Source organism: Ursus maritimus, unplaced genomic scaffold (genome assembly GCF_017311325.1).
Source record: "Ursus maritimus isolate PB19 unplaced genomic scaffold, ASM1731132v1 scaffold_17, whole genome shotgun sequence".
In the NCBI taxonomy this organism is placed as follows: Eukaryota; Metazoa; Chordata; class Mammalia; order Carnivora; family Ursidae; genus Ursus; species Ursus maritimus.
The window spans coordinates 27740186-27761998 of record NW_024424119.1 but is presented as its reverse complement, the minus strand read 5'-3'; the positions used below and the strand labels follow the sequence as shown (position 1 = coordinate 27761998).

At 41.4% G+C, this 21813-nt stretch overlaps 1 protein-coding gene across 4 annotated transcripts in view; it reads right to left on the bottom strand.

Annotated features, from left to right (window-relative positions):
* The window catches only part of NCBP1 (nuclear cap binding protein subunit 1), a 37645-nt gene continuing 15832 nt past the window's right edge, over window positions 1-21813 (bottom strand). For all 4 annotated transcript variants that reach the window (XM_040631638.1, XM_040631641.1, XM_040631639.1 and 1 more), the window contains 15 exons: window positions 19795-19892; window positions 19006-19069; window positions 17237-17347; window positions 16420-16484; window positions 14921-14983; window positions 14606-14680; window positions 12371-12474; window positions 10273-10395; window positions 8761-8863; window positions 7847-7940; window positions 7022-7125; window positions 5069-5183; window positions 2075-2203; window positions 1438-1551; window positions 1-533 (listed from right to left, as the gene is read on the bottom strand). In XM_040631638.1, coding sequence (XP_040487572.1) covers window positions 420-533; window positions 1438-1551; window positions 2075-2203; window positions 5069-5183; window positions 7022-7125; window positions 7847-7940; window positions 8761-8863; window positions 10273-10395; window positions 12371-12474; window positions 14606-14680; window positions 14921-14983; window positions 16420-16484; window positions 17237-17347; window positions 19006-19069; window positions 19795-19892 — 1476 coding nt within the window. In that variant the 3' untranslated portion in view covers window positions 1-419. The remainder of the gene's footprint in view (window positions 534-1437; window positions 1552-2074; window positions 2204-5068; window positions 5184-7021; window positions 7126-7846; window positions 7941-8760; window positions 8864-10272; window positions 10396-12370; window positions 12475-14605; window positions 14681-14920; window positions 14984-16419; window positions 16485-17236; window positions 17348-19005; window positions 19070-19794; window positions 19893-21813) is intronic.

Genomic DNA, 21813 nt, shown 5'->3' with positions numbered 1-21813 from the left:
TTTAAAAAACATTTTAATTTTATTTCGGCCGTATTAGGTTATCCACGAGCTGTGAAGAGCTATGCTACTTGACAGTAAACCCACCGAGTCTATATACTACTTTGTAAGCTGGACCCCTAGTGTTCACATACCTCAGACCACTTAGCTTTTGTGCCTTAAGGAGAAAAAAATACCAGCAAAGTTGTATCTGTCATATATATATAATACATCCGATGGTCGTCATCACATTGTCAGTCGGGAATTTTTGCTTTTAGGGGCGGTTAAAGGTCATCAACGCTCTATTCTTCACCGTCCTCCTCCCCCCTCCCCCTTTAATAAGTGAAAGATGCTACAAGAAAGCAAGCATTCAAACCATCAAAAAAATAAGACAAATTATTTTCAGATATTTAAAAAAAGTCCTGACAGGAATAAAAGGACCCTTAGGCCTGGAGGGCACAGAACTGCTGGAACACAGCCAGGATATGAGGGTCTAACTCCGCCGTGAAGAGCAGGTTCTCCAGGGTCACCATGTACTGCTGGATTATCTGGTGATGCTGTGGACACAAAAGGGGGTGGTTAGACAGGAAAAAGCCCACACAGGCAATCCTGCCGAACGCTTCCCTCAGCAGCCTCCCCATGCGGTGCAATGGTGGGAAGGGGGAGGAGGGAAAAAAGTGGTTATGCTTGATAGGAAGAATGGGCTCCTGAGAAGCCCCAACATTAAGAAAATGTAGAGGGAAATTAAATAAGGGGGGGGGGAAGATGTCAATAACTTAGAAACAAACTGGGCAGAACTGAATTTGACTGTAAACGTAATTCAGGCTTCAAAGCAGGGGCGGCTGCTGGCAGACTGCATGCAGCTGGGCCTCTACTACTGAAGACAAAGACAGGAGGGCTTTTTAAAGGCAGCCCCGACAGGGACTGGCCCAAGATTAGAACCAACCCAGGAAAGAGGATTAAAACTATGGTTGCTGAAACAGGAGCAAAGATACTTTGCAATAATTTCCTGTTTTTGCTTTTACTAATTAGATCATTTAAAAATTTTTTTCTTTTACAAAAAGGTAACAGATCACCTGCTAATTCTCTTAGCTATTCCACAAAATAAGAAACCCAAACTTCATTTTGTCTGTTAAAAACAGCTCATCTGTCTCACTGAAAATCCATGACTTGTTGAGGTTATGTGGGGGGGAAGTGAGAGAAAATGAGAATCTCTTCTTGTGTGCCTGTACGACTTGCACATACTGAGCTCCCGAAATGCCCAGGGAACAGCGATTAGGAATCGATGGCAGAGGACCCATTTAAGCTTACATGTTCCGATGAGCCACAGGAGCAGCAGATGGACATTGAAGGGCCTTACGGGTACTACACAACCTCCTGACAAATACTACCATTTTTTAAAATGGAAAATCCTTGTGGCTGAGAATAACGTTTATTATCTAATCAGAATTTCCCACAAACCTGTAAGAAGATCTGCTGGAGCCTCTCTATACAGTTCTTATACCACGGGGTTAATACGCTGGTCCCATCAGTCTCACATCGTACTAAGTGCTCAGTCAGGATCATGATAAAACGCTGGAAGGGGGTACAGAGGTACAGCCATGTTACGGGGAGAATTCTTAAACCATCACATTTTCGACCAAGAGACCTCAAAGGCATTCCTGTTCTACTTGGTCTTTGTGGTGTGTATTACCAACTGTCCTAAGTCAATAAATACTGTCAGTCTAGAAAGGCAGACCAGTGCTAATGTTAGTATGTGAACACCTTTAATAGCTACATTACTATGTCTGTCCTTTTTCTCGGCATCTATTTTTAAGGACATAATCAGAAGGGAAAATAAATGATCAACAATTGGGAATAACTGAATATAAGAAAGGTACTTAAAGTATCCTCACACATCTTGTTAAAGCTTGGAGAAATGGTCCTCTAAGAACACTAAGCCAACACCGCGGACTGGGGTACACGTTACCTTCAAGTAGTGAGCTTTTACTTCCTTTGTAAGTTTTTGTATTTTAAACTTTTATAAATGATTATGTATTACGATTAAAAATCACATTTTTCAAACCTAAAGAAATATCCGTGTCCCAAGCCAAGATACCTGGAATATGACAAGGAAGAGGTTCTTCTGTTCACTCTGAGCAGACTCCACTTTCTCCTGCAGTCTTTCTATTTGCTCCTCTAGAGCCCCATCTTTCCTGTCACTGCTTCTGTCGTCATCGTCACTTCGCTGCAGGATGCACAGGAACAAAAGGAAAATGGCACTTAGAATTCCAGTACATTAAACCCCATCAAGTAAGGGAAAGGATGTTCCTTTGTCTGGTACCGGCAGGCGGAAGTCCTCAGCGCCCTCCATGCACACGCTTACCCGCGCCAGGACACTTCACCGTACCCTCTCGGATAACCGCAGGCCGGAATGTCTGCACTCCCAGAAGTGAGTGAGCCCCTTTTACAAGACAGCCCATTCAGGGAGGAAGTGTGTGTCCCATTTTTCCTCCATTCAAAGTGAAAACAGCTGTGAGGTCCACGGCAAATGTACAGTAGATTCTTGTTCTTCACCATCGTTATGTTGACGTGTTTGCTGTGAACCCTGAACCACTGCTTAGGGAAGGACAGGGTTCGGTTCTTGGGAGCCTTTTGGCTTATTTTTGTCAGGTGATCAATACGTAACCTTACGTGTGTTTCTCTTTAAAGATCGCTTACTATGTTTTACAAATAATTATACAGTATTTCTTTATACTCAAACGCTGCCTGAGAAGGATTTAACATTTTCCCGACCTGAGTAACGACACTGTAAATTTCTTTGGTTTTCAGCCTCACAAGAATGCTATGTTTTTAAATCCACTATGTTTTTTAGATCAGTCGTTGTCTTAGGAATCCACAAGTTGAGCTGCCTTTCCACAGCACAGCAGATGTTACTTCAGTACTTGAGGGAACAGCCTTAGGTAGAGATTGGTGAGTCCCCTTTTCCTTCTTCTGGATGTATGATGTTGACTTATGCACACCGAACAGCTGAACACTGCCAACAGCACTGGCACTCGTGCCCAGAAGAAGCTCCTCCAACCCGTGTATTCTTACCGTCAGACACATCACGGCCGTCCTGCACTTAGCGGCACTAGACAGCATTTCAGCCCTATGCTTCAGGGCCATTTTCAACAGCGAAGTCACCAACAAAAGCTCAAATGTGGCACTACATACACCATGAAAAGGATTTAATAGTGTGAGAACTGAAACAAGACAGAATACTGCCTTGTTTGACCTTATCTGGGAACAAGCCCATGGGGGCTGCCTATGTCTGAATGGGAAAGCACTGTGAGTACAGATTTTGAGGTCACAAATTTTAGCAAGCTTGCAAAAACAGAACCCACAAATAATGAGGATGGATAGTATGTTTTTATAACTCTGCTGCTGCTCATTCAGCAAAGTAGATGGCCAGTGAAAAAACCGGCCGTGCCTCCCAGTCGCTAATACATGGCCATGTGACCGCTTCAGCAGTAACCAGAGGCCAGTTTCTCCTCAGACGGGCCGCAGAGAAATGCTGGGCAGGCCCGCACACCTCTCGAGGACCTGCCAACCCTGCAATAATTCAGAAACGGCTCTGACTACGTATAATAACTCAAAGCAGACTATTCAAGATTCTGCTGGCAGTAATGGGCTCACTACATCTCTGTTAAGCTTTAACGACTCCCTTCCAGCTCCCCCTGAAGAACTGAGGTGTTGTCTTTTTAATTTAGTGGTTAGATGACTTTCCCAGTGTCACAAAGCTAGTAGATGGCTGAGCTGAACCAGAACCCACCTCCAGGTATGTCACACATCAAGGTCCTTTGGTCCTTTGAGCAAGAAGGTAGGCCTCGCCACCTGGAAAGCCTGTTTCCTTCTAGATAACAAGCTGTTGGTAAGGCCCCATTGGTAACAGTCTTCTTCTACCCTTCAAGCAAAATTATCAGAAGCCCCTGTTTTTACAGACTTCTGTTTTATCTCTAACGTAGCACCTGTTATGGGGTCTGCCTTATTATGTCATAGGCACCTGGGTAGATGCCGCTTTTTCCCTAAAAGCACACTAAGGCTCGGTTCTATAGTACTACTTCCGGTAGACCTTTCTGTGATGAGGGAAATGTTACATCGATCTGTGCTGCCCATCACAGCAGCCACCAGCCGTACAGGACTGCTGAGCACTTGAAATGGGGTTGGTGTGACTGAAGAACTGAGTTTTAAATTGTATTTCACTTTAATTACCTTACAGTTACATGTGGCTAGCAGTTACTGTGCTGGACATCACCTATCTAGGGACGGTGCGGCATGAAGGGAAGTCTCCAGAATTTGACGGGCCTGGGTCAGATCCTAAGCTCTGTCCCTTACTAACCACGTAAGCTTGAGCAAGTTACTTACGTTCTCTGAGCCTCAATCCGGGCATGTATAAAATGGGGATGACACCACTTACCTTGCAGTATCTTACGTGTGTGAACGTGTGTTTATATACCATATAGACGTATATGCGTGTCTGTCTGTGTGGAGACTAGCACTTGCACCTGCTGTAGGTTCACGTGAGTCATTAAATTTGTTTCCACCGACTCTGGTAAATATGCACAACACTGGAAAATACTGGCATGAAGAATAGCAGTAGTACTATTATGTAAAATCGTGGAACGCAGCTCACAGCTTCCCCCCAAAATGGCTAATCACAGTGATATGAGAAGTATTCTGCAAACTGGGGAAGGACTGCCCACCGGTCCCCACAGTACGGGGGACGTGGTCCACAGTTTTCTCCCCGTCCCCTCTTGCACCAGAAACTCTTAGAGAAATACAAGTGCCCTCTTTCCTTCTCTGCCTTCCCTCTTGGGAAGGACAAACAGGAAGCGGATCCAGACAGAACTACGGAAAAGCAAGGTTTGTGGCCTCCTTCCAGGTTCATCACACAGTGTAGCAGCAGGGAGCAGCACACCCCCAGGTCCTTCCTCTCCCTCTACTTCTACAATAGTCTGCATAATCTGGCCTCAGAAAAAAGAAGTTCCTATCAAGGTAATGATCTTCGAATATTTTTAAGAGTTCCTGGCATACTTTCTGTGACCATTTACAAATCGACATTAAGACTTACCCGTTTATGTTGCCTTGCGAGTTTCTCTTTTGCTTCTTCCAGCTCTTTCTGGATTTTGAGAACGTGTTTGTTCATCTTACGAATTGTGGAGTGCAAGATTTCCCAAACAAACAATCTTAAAGTAACATAGTGTTTAGTTACTGTATGTTCAAGTACACTTACAGAAAATAAGATCCCCCAACTTTTATAACCTACTCATGCTGGAAGTCTCTCCCTCGTTAGTAGGAAGAATTAGTCCTGTTTTTCCAGCAACACTTAAAATTTTTTTTGTATCATAAATTGTGCAAACATCTGTCTTTACCCATGAGACTCAGGTAAGTTTCCTAAAGGCAGCACCGGGTGCTTGTCATTTTTATTTCCATCCCCTGCTAGACACGCATAAAAGGTCTGTGTCCATACACAACAAAGTGCAATGGCAAACCAGAAAAAAATATGTACATTAGGAACAAAAATATGTTTTCTCTCTTCTAAATTTAAACATTATGTATTGGAGTTGTCTGAAAATGGAAACCTACCTGAGGCTCATTTCACATGCTTTATGCTACTTAACTGTAGCACACATTCAGCCACTTGTCTGGAACATTTAAGAAACTTACTGGTTCACAACAGCTATCAACTGCTGGGCTTTTAAGAATGAGATAAACATATGTCTACTACTTTATCAGCAAATTGCTCAAGCAGGATCACCTTGTCGGTGCTTCAAAAGGTTTGCTGCATAAATGGTTTATTTTTCAAAGCAGCGTCTTAACTACGTCTGTCTACAAACTAGTTCTACCTCACCCCAAGATTCAGCGCAGAAGAGGACTTCCCTCTATACATCCTGACTTGGATAATGGGTTTCAGTGGAAGATAATAAAACAGGTTAGTCATCAAACTCAAAGTCTAGGGCATTAGCGGACAGGGCATAAGAGCAGAACACTTCAGCTCTGGAAGCGGTGGTCAGGGGAGGCTTTGCAGAGTTAGGAATACTTGAGCGCAGGGTTCAAGAACCGATGGAGCTTTGGAGCCCTTTATCCGTTCAAGAACGCCGGTGTTTGCATTCTGACTGTGCCCTTCGTTGTGACTTTGGATACACTCTGCAACACTCTCTTGTCGTGTAAGATACAGACAACGTAACCCCCTCTGTGGTGTGGGGCGAGGCTGAAAGGAGTCGCAAACGTAAGTCCCTCAGGATTAATGGCTACCATATAACCTGGGTGGTCAATATTCTGAGTTTGCAAATCTGAGAAATGTCTGTAGCCTTCACTTATGAATGCCGATCTGGCTGGTATGGTGACCTTAGAGCGTACCGTTCCACCCTAAGGATTCAGTTCAGTTCAGACCAGTGTCCTCTGCAATACCAAGTACAACGAAGAGGATGAAGGCTGTGATGGATTTTTATATCTTTATAAGCAGTATTCCTTTATTTCCTGTTTTGAGTCAACTCCTGTTCCAGTCCCCAACAGTTAGAAAGCCTGTGGACTCAACTTCACCATGCTTAATGAAAAGTCTCTTCCTGAGGGGGAAATGGATCTAGAATGAGTCTTCTGCATTAAATCCAGGTTTTTTGTGACTGAGGGGAAACACCTCCCTTCCCCACGGGCACTCGGGCCCAGCAGACTTTTCCTCAATCCCTCCGTGATGTGTACTTAATCTACTGTGACTCAGGTTTCTCCTAGCGCCTGGTATGCAGTCCAGGTCCCCAGCTGAGCTGGAACTCTTCCCTGCACCCCACTGTCTAGCTCAGACCCTGACACACAGCCCCGATTCAATCTGCACGTGTGTCCTTAAGAGACGCTGCAACTGCCTGGCTGTGCGTGCGCGCTGCCCGGGAATCCCTGTCCAGTCCAGTCCCACCAGGTCAGACCATCAGGATATCAACGATGTCTGAACCAGAATTTGGAGCTCATGTATGAGAGCAAACATAAACTGATTCTTAGAGAATACAAACTTTGGAACATAATCCACACTCACCTAGTAAAGTCTCGAGACAGTTCTGAAGAGAAGATCCAATTTGCCACTGCAGCACAGTCAACAATCTGTGTGCGGATCATCTTATCTACGAGCACAGCAATCATCTACAATGAGAAAAGAACTCTTAGGGTAAATCACACTTACGTGGAGGCCACAACAATCCCACTGCTACAAAACCAAAATAGGAAGTCTGAGATGCATTTTCAGTGCTTATGGAACAGATGAGTTTGATCATTAGGTCTTAAGATTGATTCTGCACTCTGTTTGGCTCCGGTACTTACTATAAGAAAGTAAGAAAACTACAACGCCAGTAAAGATGGAGCAAAAAGAAAAACTGTTAGTGGTAACACCTAAAATTTTATGAAAATATTAGAAAATACAAAAATACATAATTTCTGTTGAATCCTTAAATTAAAAAAAATCTAAGAATGTTTTATAAAAAACTGTTAATATATTCATTTTAATGCCTCTTTAAAACACATAGTATGAAAACAGTCACTGAGGTTTGAGAAATCTGGAGGTTGTTTGTAGAAATTGGGTAGACTTGGTAATTATTTCCTAACCCAAGTGGTAGACTCTTCCAAGCAACAAGCATTCTTACTACATATTTAAAATGTGTTAAGATATTACAGTCCAAAACTAAATCATAACACTTGCTCTTTAATGAATTAAAATATTATGACTTCTGGAGCATTAAAAAAAACTACAGAATTTAAAACCATTCTATAGGCAGACTCAAATTTCATGTTTTAAAATAAGGTACTAATTGCCTTATTTTTATACCTATACAATCAGAGCCTCAACATGTCTAATTAAAATTCTTACCTGTGGGTGGTTCCTCCAGACCTCAAACATAACTCTTAGAACATGTAACTTTCCTTCATCACTCTCAGCTAGGGTTTTGAAGACTTCATGAAACCTTTGGACAGTGGGGGTAAAAAGTACCACAGATAAACTCAGTAAGGATTTTAAGTTTTTCAGAGCCTTTTCGATGCTACTCAATTTACAGTGCACTACATAAATGCAAGGTAACAATGTTTACCATTAAGGATATAAAAGGTATGATTAGGAATTCATGGTTTGTATGAAATTTGTCACGGAATCTTAGAGATTTTCCATACACCATTGTTAGCCCAGGACTAAAGTTTACTGTGTATCTAAGATGAGGTGAGGGCTAAGGAGCGGTCTCCAAACACAGGTGAAGTATCCTGACTGCGCGTTCTGTGGGAACCCTGCAGCAGAGACTTGGAAATTGAATGGGGGGTGAGCACCCCAGGTCCTCTGCTCAGCTGAAGGAGTATCTGTAGGCCGCTCTTCCTCTGGATTGTCTGTGGAGTTAGAAAGCTCTGTCTTTAGATGCCAACCTTTGGGTGACTCCCCAAAATGTAGCTGGCTCTCATTTCTGCTTACCTTCCTTTAGAAAGATGTTTAGACAGGGTGGGAGCTTCTTGACTATATATATATATGATTGTCTTATGGACCCAGGTTTCACTAGTTTCTCTAAAGGTCCACATGGAAAAATGTACCTGCCATGGACATAGGCAAACTGTTCATACAGACTGACAGGAGCCAAACAGGGTGTCAGCTGCTACAAACCAGAACCACTGTATTAAAATACACGACAATACTATGAAGATCTTCACGTTCAACAATGTCAGCTAAAAATTACTATTCCACTGGTATACACCAATCAACATTCCAAACCCTCCAGACAGAGGATGTGTTCTCGTTGCACTTACTTTGCAAGAGCACTAAAGGAGTGGCTGAATGATTTGGCTGCCAAGTGTAGCAGAGTCTGTACAAAGACCTCTATTTTCAAAGGGTTAAAGCTGAATCCTTCATCTGAAAAATATTCCACAGTAAGACAGCTAGAAAATACAAGTAGAGCAATTCCTTGGTCCATCACCTGGAGCGCTAGATGGAGGGCGTGCTCACATCCACGCATTAAGTCAGACATGTCAGTCATGTCTTCGAATACTAACAAACAATAAAAGACCACTGCTTATTTCAAATACTCAAAACAGAAACCTAAGCATAATCTGAATTCTTAGTTTTTTGGGATCGGTTCCCTAATTCTTCTATATGATCCATTTCTTTTACAAATAACCACATAAACTTCCTTGTTCGTATCTCTGTATGGTGGCAAAATAATATGTTAATAAAAAAATTCAGCAGACACTTAACAGTTAAGTCTTAGGATGTCTGACAATGTCTAAATTTACTACCATCATTTTGACGTATGCTTTCTCCTAAATATATTTTCTATCATAATACAAATTTCTTAGAAAAATCCAAACAGGGGCGCCTGGGTGGCACAGCGGTTAAGCGTCTGCCTTTGGCTCAGGGCGTGATCCCGGCGTTATGGGATCGAGCCCCACATCAGGCTCCTCCACTATGAGCCTGCTTCTTCCTCTCCCACTCCCCCTGCTTGTGTTCCCTCTCTGGCTGGCTGTCTCTATCTCTGTCGAATAAATAAATAAAATCTTAAAAAAAAAAAAAAAAAGAAAAGAAAAATCCAAACAAAATTTTAGCAATAAATAACCCAAAGGCCATTCACGTTTTATTCTGATTTAGTCATTTACTATGCACGTGTCCTTATGCACAGCTCCAACAAAAAAATTTTCCCCAAAATGTTACCCAGTTGTCCCAGTAGACTTTTCAACTGCCTCACTGATTTCTCTCTTCTGGTGCCAGTATCACATCGTTTTAGTTACTGTAGTTTTCATGATCTCTTTTAATACCTGATAAGGCAAGTCCCTCTCATCATTTTCTGTTTTGTTCATTTACTGATTCAGGTAAACTTACAAATCATTTTGCCTATTTTCCCACTCTGGCCCAGACAAAAACCTAGGGATTGTGGTTGGAATTACATGGTACATACTCAGTTTGTGTTAAACATTATTATTATAATAGTTTAAATTGGTGAAAAATCCAACTTTATAATTCGCTGAGTCCTCCCATTCAGGAACCTTTCTAAAGTGAAAGCGGGGAATGTTTAAAAATCTCTAAATGATAGCAGCGTATTTTACTTTGTGTTTAGTTTCTAAACGGAATGTAAGCTAGGTCACAGGTGAGGAGCTCTTTTTATATAAGGGAGAAAGTAGCTGGGGTTCTAAGAACCACTGACACACCGCACAGGCCACTGGTTAGGAGCATCTGCTGCGACTTAAGAGGAACTCACATTATGCTTTATACTGATGCTTCAACCTGGCCTATACACGGGTCCACCGAAGAATACTTAATTCCCTTACCGTCATCGTCATCCTGGTTAGGGTTTGGTACATCTTTCAGAATGCTGAAGATTTCATCATTGGTTGCTTTACTTTTAAAGGCAACAGCTAAACAGAGGGCGACTGAATGTCCAGGAAGAGAATCTAGGCACAGAATGGGGAAGAGGGTGGATCAAGTTTTAAGACTGTTCTTGTAAATAAATAAGAAACTTCTATGACTGTCCTTTGACAGTCTTCAAATCCCTAGGCTTTTCTTAAGCTCAAAAGCCGAGACTTAATGTATTTCTTTCATTTTGGTCAGTGCCCCTTCTTCCTCCTTTTTCCTGAGACAGTGACAACGAAGTCTGAGTTTGAACAGGGAAAGGCTGCCAGTTTACTGGGGTTTTTTTAAATTGCTTCTGTCTTTTGCTGAGGCCACACACTTGAATCTGTGTAAGCCAGGTGCTCTTATGCTGTGACTCCACGTATTTACTATTAGTTACTATCTGTTGAGTCCTTATTGTATAAAATTTGCACTAATATATACTGTATGGCATCACCAGAGCAACTGCAGATCTTAGGGCGGACAAAGGGATAACAAAAAGAATCCTGACATAGGAGTTGCTAAGCATTTTGAATGAATGAAGTCAATTACAATAGGTCACATGTGCTGTGTGCTTTTCCTTGGAAGTGGGAGAGAAAATAAGAAAAAGAGAATCCCCTGTCACTGAAGGGTCTACAACGTATTAAGGAACCAAGATAGTCACAAAAAATGTAGTGAGAGCAACATAAAACTGGCTCGCTAAAGGTTCGTATTTATAGAAGAGTAGAGTGGGCCAGACCCTAGAGAGAGCACAGGAAGTGGAAAGAAAAAGGGCTTTCCAGACTTTAGGCACAAATAAAGGCAAAACCGAGAACCATGAGCCCGGAATAGATAAAAGAGGAAGTGGCCTGGCTACAGCAGGAGTCCACTTGGGAAAAAGTCACAAATAACGTAGGAGGGACAGCTGTTAGGCTCAGCTGCTTCTACGGGAAAAAAGCAAGCTCAACGTTCAACAGAAGTTTGAGCTCCTGCTATCAAAGACCGCCTTATGCTTCTCTGGGCCGGTATGAGGCAGAGCTCAGACCTCAGCACGTGCACGCGGCCGCCTCCAGCTCTGCGCCTGCAGGACAGCACGGCGGGGAGGGCGACGCTGCTCGGTCAGCGGGGGTGGATGTGAGTCGGGGCTCCACCACTCGGAAGCCATCTCACTGTGGCTTCACCTCTTTGAAGACATTTCTCATTGTAAAACTGGTCTAATAAACACACTAATTCTCAGAGTTGTCTCAAGGATTAAGTGACATAGCGACATAGGAAATGTACTCAGCATTGGGACCCTGAGCTTACTTCAAGGAGGGAGGGGAGTGAGGGGGGGGGGGGGCGTGGAGAGCCAGGGGCGCAGGAGAAGGCAAGGGAGAGGAGTGAGTTTCCAGCTGTAAGAAGTGCCGCACAGCACAAAGTGGGAGGCCCGCGGCGCAGCCGTGTGCAGTGCCATCTGCAAGACTGACGTGGAGAACCTCCGCACCTAACTCCGTACCAGTGATCGCCGATGCACGACAGCTTACCTTAAGCGCACAGCACAACATGGCGCATCACAGTACAGGCCCTCTGAGTCACAGTGTAATCTCAGACATGAGGTAACCAAAAAGTAAGAAAACTGTATTTAAAAATTTACTTCTAGCGGCATACTGCTGGTCAAAATACAGTCTCTGTGCACCTGTGCTCCCACACCAGAACTGATATCACATGGTCATCAATTCAGATCATCTCACCGCCGTGACAGATGCACTCTCGTTTAGTAAGTTCTGGCTCTACATTCAACTTGCTATACTTAGCAGCATGTTTAAAATAATGTCAGGCATATAACATTGTAGACACCATTAAGGAAAAAATCTTACAAGCCAATAATAACTAAGCAAATCATGAATCTTCAAAATGACGACAGGGCAAAAACAGTGACCAGTATAGATCACCTTTCAAACAGAAAAAATATAAACCCAGGAATAGAAAACGTTCACTTTCACCACCTTAAATAACTGACTTTAGAGAATGCTGGTGTCAGTACTTTTAAAAGGCAGTGGGATGAACTGTATTACTTACTGCTACTTTCATCTCCGTACTTGTAAATGCAGGTTGGGTTTGCAGGACATAGAGCTGAGAAGGTAGGAGGAACAATATCTAATATACGCTGATGATAAGACAACCTACAATACAAATAAGAGCCTCAGAAAATACCGTTCGTCAGTTCCATTCTTTGGTAGCCTCCAACTTACCGGAAAATCCCATCTCTAACACCCTGGACTGAGCTGACAGCCAAGAAGCCAAAGGGGAAAACAAGTCCTTTAAAGCTTTTGTCTATGGCAGCATACCGAAACTCAGGCCTTCTTCAAAACTTTCTGGTTCACAATGAGGTGTGGGCCATGGGTCTACGAGCCTGGTGACCAAGGATGTGGAGTGGTACTGGGGTAGGGTGGGGCAGGCGAGAGTCTCCATGATGGGGAAACTGGTTATACTGCAGCAAATAAATATGTATCAAGGCTAAGGGCGGCCAAGTTTCCTAGTTCCTGAAAAGGTATTTAGAAATCATGGCAAGGGGAAGGCTAGAAAAAATGAGGTAGAGTTGGAGGGATACACACACCTAGGTGGATATAAAAAGTTATGTACGTGTGTGTCTGTGTGCATAAATGTGTATAGACTATCTTTGTCCATTCAAAGAGCAATGAGCACATCAAGTGTCCAGATCTTGGTTCCTAAATACCATACTCCACTCTTAGGAACTTGCGCTCCGTGAGGGGCGCCTGGGCGGCTCAGTTAGTTGAGCGTCAGACTCTTGATTTTGGCTCAGGTCATGAGCTCAAGGTCCTGGGATCGAGCCCCACATTGGGCTCCCTGCTCAGAGTCTGCTTCTCCCTCTCCCTCTGCCCCTTTCTTGCTTGTGCGTGCATGTGCGCGCTCTCTCTCTCAAATAAATAAATAAAATCTTAAAAAAAAAAAAAAAAGAAAGAAACTTGGGCTCTGTGAATAGAAGATTCCAGGGGAGGGGCAAGGAAACACAAGTTGTGCCTGGAACAGCTTATGCCAAAAATAAGGAAATGCTTAATGAATGGAGGGGGATATTAAAAGAGAAAAAAAAAAGACCCAGGAGGCACAAGGGACTCTAAACAAATCAGGGACAATTTTGGCATCAAAATTAATAATGACAGCAAGAGATTATAACTCACTGAAGGAAACTGAAACCCATTAGTCCCTACTGATATATGAACACAAGAATAAATAAATAAATGGGCAAAAAAGGATAGCGCTTTCTTACAGGAGAATGCCAACTAATAAAAGTAGGGAAAAAATGGAAAAAGAGAATCATTATTTGGCAATCATCATAGCGGTGGCAGATAAAAGTAGCAGTTGTCAGTAAACGTTTGATGCAGGATAAGATGGGCATCATCTCAGGATCTCTCCCACAAAATATTAATCAATTACAAAGGGAAGAATGGTGAATTTAAGGTGGAGAAGCCTGGCAGACACTGCCATGACCAGGGGACCCAGGCTAACATTCCCAGGGCTAGGGCTCGTGTGCCTCCCGAATGCGATGCGCGAAGACGACCAACAGTACAAATCCCGAGTCTGGTCAGGGGCACACGTGAGGGCGACTCAAAAAAGGCCTAGATTCTTTAAAACATGAAAGACAGGAAAGAGTAACCGGTCAAGTGAGGAATGTGAAGCGCATGACAACTAAATGCTACCGTGTGCTCCTGGATGGGACTCCGGCCCAGAAGAGGAAGACAATATCGCGACGGCTGGCCGGGACCCGCGCGGGCTGGACGGCTGTAGCCCTGCAGCACAGCCTGGCTCTCCCCCGGAGCCCCGCGCGCGGGCCGTGCAGGAGCGCGTCTTTGTTGTGGGGAAAGACACAAGGCACCACATCTGCAGCTTGTTTCCAGAGGGTTCGGAAAAAGACCAATGTGATGGGTATATATATACAGAAGGGAAAAAGAAGTGAACATCCGAACAAATGTGGTGGAGTGTTAACAACCAGGGAATCTAAAGGAACAGGATAGAGTTCTTTGCACTATTTTGGCAACTATCCTGAAATGTAAAATTATTTCAAAGTACATTTGAAAAAAAAACATATTGGCCTAATTCACACTGAATCCAGATGGCACAGTTGCTTTATTTTTTTAGCCTAAATCTTGACTAAAAACTGAAAGGGGAAGAGAGGCAGATACTTGTATTTAAAAAATGACATTCTGCACAAACATCACACATACAAAGAAGAGAAAAACTCCCCCCCATAGAAATTAGGAGAACTAAGCTGAGGAGAAAACAGAAAGAACTCACCTCATACATTTTTCTAGAACTTCTCTTACAAACTTTGGTTTGGGACTTTCAGGATCTTGAGTAAGACAATCTGACCTAATAAGAAAAGGGTAGTTTTATTATAAGTTCTTACACATAATCTGCACTTACACCTAATGTGTACTTAGCTACGAGTTTCCCCGTACCTAAAATTATTTCATTTACACACACACACATGTATACCAAATGTATTTCAGACTCCACAGAAGACTGCTTTTATGTTATAGCTTTAAATGCTTAATTTTCTTTATTATGATAACTGCAGAGAAAGAAAAGATAAAACATACCACCACTTACCAATCTTCCCAACTCCAACGGAACTGGAAGTTACTTAGATGATGGGAAAACCAATTAATAAACCTATAGAGAGAAGTGGGCAGGGGGTGGGGGGGAGATAGAAAAGGATGAATGGTTGCAGTTTGTAACAGGAACTTATATAATCCTGTAGACAAGTAAAATCCTCCTGTATAGAGTTAAATGAAAAGCATATCCCTGTACCAAAGCTGTTACCTTTTGCTGTCACTTGCCCTTTTCTCTGCAAATCCTGTAATTCATCTTCTCCCAAAAATAATGGTCCCCTATCTCACTCTTTGTAATAGTACTATCCTTTTTAAGTGAAAAACAGGTAATATCTGAGTGCCTGTTTTGTGCCAGACACTATATATACACATGTGTGTCTCTATGTATACACACACATATATATATAGTTGAAATCTCACAATTACTTTCAAATAATGTAGTATTTCCCCCCATTTCATACAATGAAACAGAGGCAAAAGAAAAAAAAAGATTAAAGCAATTGCGATAAAACGTTTCTAAGTGTAGTATCTCATCCCCACACTATACCCTTTTCACCACAAATTATAAATCTCTTTTCCCCTAAAAATAATCTGATCTAACTAGAAATCACCTTAGTATACAGTATAATGCTGTGCAGTTTATAAGAGCCCAATATATAATTGCTGAATTTCACACGGCGTAAATGTGATGTCCAACACAACCCCTAGTTTCATTAATTACATTGGGAGAAAAATCAGAAGACGCTTTCTCAAAGCATGTCCCTCACAGATCTGCGATTGCAAGCCCTGACATTACTCAGGATAACAGGTCTGACATAGAACAGTGCTTACTGATAACGTTCAGATATGCAAGCTGAACACTGCACACGAACGATCACAGTAACTGCAGAAATGTTCAGTACCTATCCCGATCTGACCTGGGAAACGGACAGAGGTGCAGACCAGCTGACAGAGGTGGTATACAGGATTCCCCCAAAAGAAGACAGTGGGCATTCAATTACCACACCTCTAACAACCCAATATGGTCTTTTGTATAAACTGAGTCTTCAAGCTGTAGTTATGCAGAAGCTAATTATTTTAGAAGCAGATACTATCTATAAACAAAAATACATACGTAATATACTTACACATAATAAATATACAGTATTAGACTCTGCTTCTGCATAGGGGATAGTTAGTACAAACCCTATTTTAAAGGCTTACATACCCAATTACAAAGGAAAAAGTATAATTATACCAAAGCACCAAACAAACAAACAATGAATGAAATTAAAGATAACCTCAGCATGGCCATCATTTCATACTGAATTGTCCTAGAAAGCATAATGTTACATTACGAGTTTTATTATTATACAGAGGATTATTTTGGGGAGACAAGAAAGAAAAATCAACTTAGAAATTCTAAAAAGGCAAATGTTTTACTGATCAAATTCTTTTATACAGTACAGGACGCAGAAGCTGCTAGCCGTCAGTGTAGGAATAAGGCAATTACTATACCTGTCTACACACGTAGTGTTCATCGTGTCCAAACGCATGTATAACATTTCGGTCGCCTGTGCAAGCTGTGAATTTGAAGATAAGGAAAACTACTCTCCAACCCCCTTCAAAATAAGTTGTGATAAAAAAATAACATTTCTTAGATGTCTAATAATGCTAAGCATCTTTTCATAGAACTGATTTTTTTTAAAAGCAGCTTTGAGTTACCAATGATGTACAATAAATCTGACCTGTATACACCCGTGAAATAAACACAGTGAATATCTGTATCACCTCTCCTCTAAACTTTCCCCCTGCTCTTTTGTAATCCTTTCTTCCCCTCCTCCCCTGTGTCTGCAAGCAAATATTAGCCTGCTGTCACTGGATTACTCTGCATTTTCTTGATTTTGTGTAAATGGAATCATATAGTATAAATTCTTCTTTGGCAACTTTTTTCCAGCATACTTATTTTACAGTTCATTCAAGTTGTTGCCTGCACCGAAGATGTGTTCCTTTTTATTTCTGAGTAGTATTCTATTGTATAGATATGACAAATTCGTACATTCATCATGTATGGATGGATATTTGGATTGCCTCATTTGCGTTATTATAAACTTTCTATGAACATTAATGCCCAAGTCTTTGTAGGGAAATGCGCTTTCATTTCCGTTAGGTAAATACCTAAGAGTGGAACGGCTGGATTGTGCTTAACGTATGTTTAACTTCTGAAGAAATGGCCAAACTTCCCATGAAGTGATTTAAACGCACAGAAAGAAATATTTACTCATCTTTTAAAGCTGGGCCAGAGAGTCAGGTTTAGAAGCAAAGGGAAGGATACCACTTGGGGCAGAGAGCCGGGCTGAAGCTTGCACAGCTCGATGAGCAGTGTTGTGTACATCACGTCGATGTGCGGGGGCGCCGGAAGCTGAAACAGCTCTGCAAAGATCACCTACGAGAGATCATGAGTTAGCACTCCATTCACAGGGAGCGCTGTACTTCCATCAGAACGACCTCAACTTTCTAAATGTAAACTCTGACTCCATGGCATTCATAATGAAAAATCATCACGTTTTAATCTTTCAAATGATGCTCTTTAAAACATGGAGATCTGTAGTTGGATACTGTGATGAAAATTTCATCTTTCTGTAACTCCATCAAATAAGAATATGCAGAAATTAATGCTTATTTGCTACTGCCAAAGAACTGTGCCATTCAATTCCAACTCTGCAAGTATCAGAGTTGATTCAGGCTGGTGATCCACCAGGGCCTCATTCCTAGAAGTAGTAAAAACGCTCACTAGGTTCTGAGCATGGGAAGGGAAGACAGTCAAGTCATTCCGGGCTGCTACTTCCACACTGGTGCCTGGCCATCTTGTTGGTAGTCCAAGATTTCTTTGCCATGACTGTTGTTGAGAAACTTGTTTCTACTCTCCCTATATAATTCATGGACCACCTATCTAGAACTCTAAAGCCTGGTCTGCATTCTTTCTTCTCACTCCCATCTCCCATCCCTCTGTACTTGATTCTGATGAATTTTTACACATTTTTCAGATTTGGAAATATGACTTATATTTTGCATTTCAACAGACGTGTCAATGAGTCAGGTTCATAGTCTAAACACACTCTCAAGTTTTATAAAGATAGGACAAATGCAGTATTTGAAAGAAAGCGCACAAATGCAGTATGAATCAAAAGTGAATCTGTAATACATCATAACTACACTCACTTTCAGGAATATTTTAACATAAAGGTAATGCAATCGACAATCTAACTCACGTATGTGTCAAGTAAAACACTGTCTTTTAGAACAAAAATCTCTACAAGGTGTTCAACTTTACTACTATTGCCCCTCCACATGACCTAATATGGGGGTCAAAAGCATCATCTCTTTTTCCTACTTCCGAAAACAATGGGCTTTTATAATTTCTAGGAATAAATATTCATACTTATCCCTACCTTGTGATACAGGGAATAATACACTAGAGTAAGGAGATGCTAGTAATAAGAGGCCAGATAAACACAGTTAAGGACAGGTTATTTGCCTAAAGTAATACAATATTTTTACTTATTTTTTAAAAAGATTTTATTTATTTGACAGAGAGAGAGCGCGCACGCACAAGCAGGGGGAATGGCAGGCAAAGGAGAGGAAGAAGCAGATTCCCCACTGAGCAGGGAGCCTGACATGGGACTCGATCCCAGGACCCTGGGATCATGACCTGAGCGGAAGGCAGACACTTAACCAAGTGAGCCACCCAGGTGTCCCAATAATACAGTTTTTTAAAGTATTCAAGCCAATTATGTATCTGGTAAGTGGACAATGTATTCAGAGGACTGGAGATAACTTACACTATCCACGAATGAAGACATACTATTTAAATAATTTATGGGCAACACAAAATTCCATTTGGCTACGGTCTCAACCTCCTCTTTTCTCTTTACTAACATGGCTAACAGAGCACCAAAACTGGTAGCAATTTCCTTGCTCCTGTGTTAATTTTCAGTACCTGACAAGTTGCAAGGGGGAAAAAAATCGCCAAGAGTCACGTACACTTTAAAATCAGCAGAAAGATTCTGAAACTTAGAAACATGCTCCACGTGGAATGCATACCTCAACTATGTGGTAGTTCAAGGGGATCTTGTTCTTTCCGGGATAGCTCACCAGCTGCGCAGCACTATAAAAAATGTAACTGAAGTTTAATACGTATACAGAGATGCATAAAAAAGATCAAATAAGCAGCTCCAAAAGCAGCACATTTGGATTCAAGGGAAAGAAATCTTTTCTGAAATGCTCTAGATTTTAGGCACTTCACTTAACTATAGACAAATTAATTTGTTTACCACAAGGAAACTCTATAATGCATCCTAAACTCCTTGCAAGAGCAAAAGGAGTATGAGTAATAAAGCATATTCAGATCTACTAACTTGAAAAGTGTTAACAGAAAAGACCGCTCCCCAATACTGTATTCCTTTCCACCTTCAAATCCAAACCAAAACTTTCTAAGGCTTAAGGAAATACCATAAATAACTTTTCCAAAGCTTGATACATAAATGCTAGAAAACTATTAATATTCTTTTATTCCCATAGCATTCATACCAAAAACAGTCTGTTATTCAAGTTAGTTTGTCCGTAGCCTATGGCAAATATCCACACAAAAAAAGCCAACATTATGTGCACATTACTATAAAACACTACGGAATTATGAGCAGCCAGAGAGATAGTATTTGAGTGTGAAGGGCCTTGAAAAAGCACAGAAGTGTCTTAAGAGATTGGTCTTATTTAGCAAAACAGGGCAGAAGGAAGAGAAGATTTTATAATCTTAACATACATTCTGCTCTTTACCAAATCAAAACTGCTACTTTTTCTCCACTCAAAAAGTTACCATGAAAAGAATCTTACCAAGTCTTCCTTTCCTTCCAGTGGGACTTAATGATGCAGTGAAGATTCTCTTCTATGACAAATCTTTCAACTGAATGACTCCCTGGCATTACAGGACCCTGGAAAGAAAACCAAATGTATATACTACAAACCTAGAAAAAGAAAAGATACTCTTTCATCTATCCAACAATTATCTGAGAGCTTATGTTCCAGACACTGCACTGGGTGCTGAGGATAAAAGTTCAGAAGTGTGAAAACTCCTATCACTGTCCTATTCACGTCTATCGACAATACAATTAGACTGGCAGTGGCAGCATTTCTTGTGGTGCCCCTGACACCACACTGCCATCATCCATCTCAAACCAGAGTTTATATTATTAGCTCTACATGGTTTGATTTTTTTAAACCAAGAGAGTGGATTAACTTCCATAATAAATACGGAGAGAGGAAAAATTTTTATTTCAAACACTGTATAAACATAAAAAGTCAAGTATGCATTGAAAGACAGCCATACTCAGGGCACCTGGGTGGCTCAGTCAGTTAAGCGTCTTGTCTTTGGCTCAGGTCATGATTTCTGGGTTCTGGGATCGACCCTCCCCTCCCCCCATGTCGGGCTCCCTATTTAATGGGGAGCCTGCTTCTTCCTCTCCCCTTCCCCCCCACTTGTGCTTTCTTGCTCTCTCTCAAATAAAATCTTAAAAAAAAAAAAAGGACAGCCATACTATATTGTTTAAAAAAATGGTTAAAAAACATTACCTGCATGATATTATTTTTTAAGTATATGCATAGCAAAGAGTTTATTTTTACTTACTTACTATTTACTATTGTAGACTTTTAATCTCTATTAATTTTTAATTTTTTCAAATAAACATTTTTTTCAAAGACCAAAACAAAAGAACCAAATCCTTTTCATTTTCAGGGGAACAAATACTTTGTATGTTTATGCTCTTCTGGCAAAGGAAAATGGGGACACTAGAGACGCAACATCAATTAAGTATAAATATAAGTTTACTTATAAATTAAGTACAAATACACAAGCAACATCAAGAGAAACACATTTTGAGGTCCTATTCTAGTTCCTCTTGTACAAAGCTTAACTACAAAACTTCTAGCCATCTTAAATGTATATTAGATTTCCAAATAGATATCCCTAATTAGACCATTACATAATGTTGACTAAAAGCATTTCGCTATATATGCAATATAGCAAAGTGGGTAGCAAGCTAATAATTCTGTACATATAACTGATTATCTGACAATGTTCTATTCTGAGACAAATCATATATATACTAAATTTTCACTGGCCAAAAGCAATTTACGGTAGGACGGAAAAGAGACAACAGGAAAAAGAAAACTCAAGCTTGATCTGAGGTGGTAATACTGGTTCTCACGCCAGTGGTTCTCAAAACAGGGCAATTTTGCCCTCAGGGGTCACCCGGCAATCTCTGGAGATAGGTGCAGTTGTCACACCTGACACTTCCCCTCTAGATGCCACTGGTAGAGGCCAGGGGTGCTGCTAAGCATCCCACAGTCAAAGGACAGCCTCCCACCACAAAGACTTCTCCAGCTCCAAACGTCAACTGTGCCAAGGCTGAGAAACCCTGCTCTCTGCTGACTGGGATGTACTAAGCAATGGGTGTGGTACTTTAGCCAGAACCGATCCAGTAATCACCCTGCTTGCTGCTGGGCTAGTCAAGCTAAGACAGTCATTCAAATGCAAAGATATAAAATAAAGCAGACTGAAAATGTGAGTTTTTATACCAAAGGTTAATATCAAAATCATACATTTTCTTAATTGGTAAAGTACAATGGCTGTTAACAACTTGGCTTCATAATAAAGAATGTGTATATTTAAAACCTACAGTCAGCTTATACTCACCTTTGAGGTTTTTAAATTAAAAATATTTTAAAAAATCTTTTTAAGATTTGAGAGAGAGAGAGAGAGAGAGAGTGTGTGTGTGTGTGGGGGGAGACAGGGCAGAGGGAGAGGGAGACAGAATCCCAAGCAGACTCCACGTGTAGCACAGAGCCTGACACGGG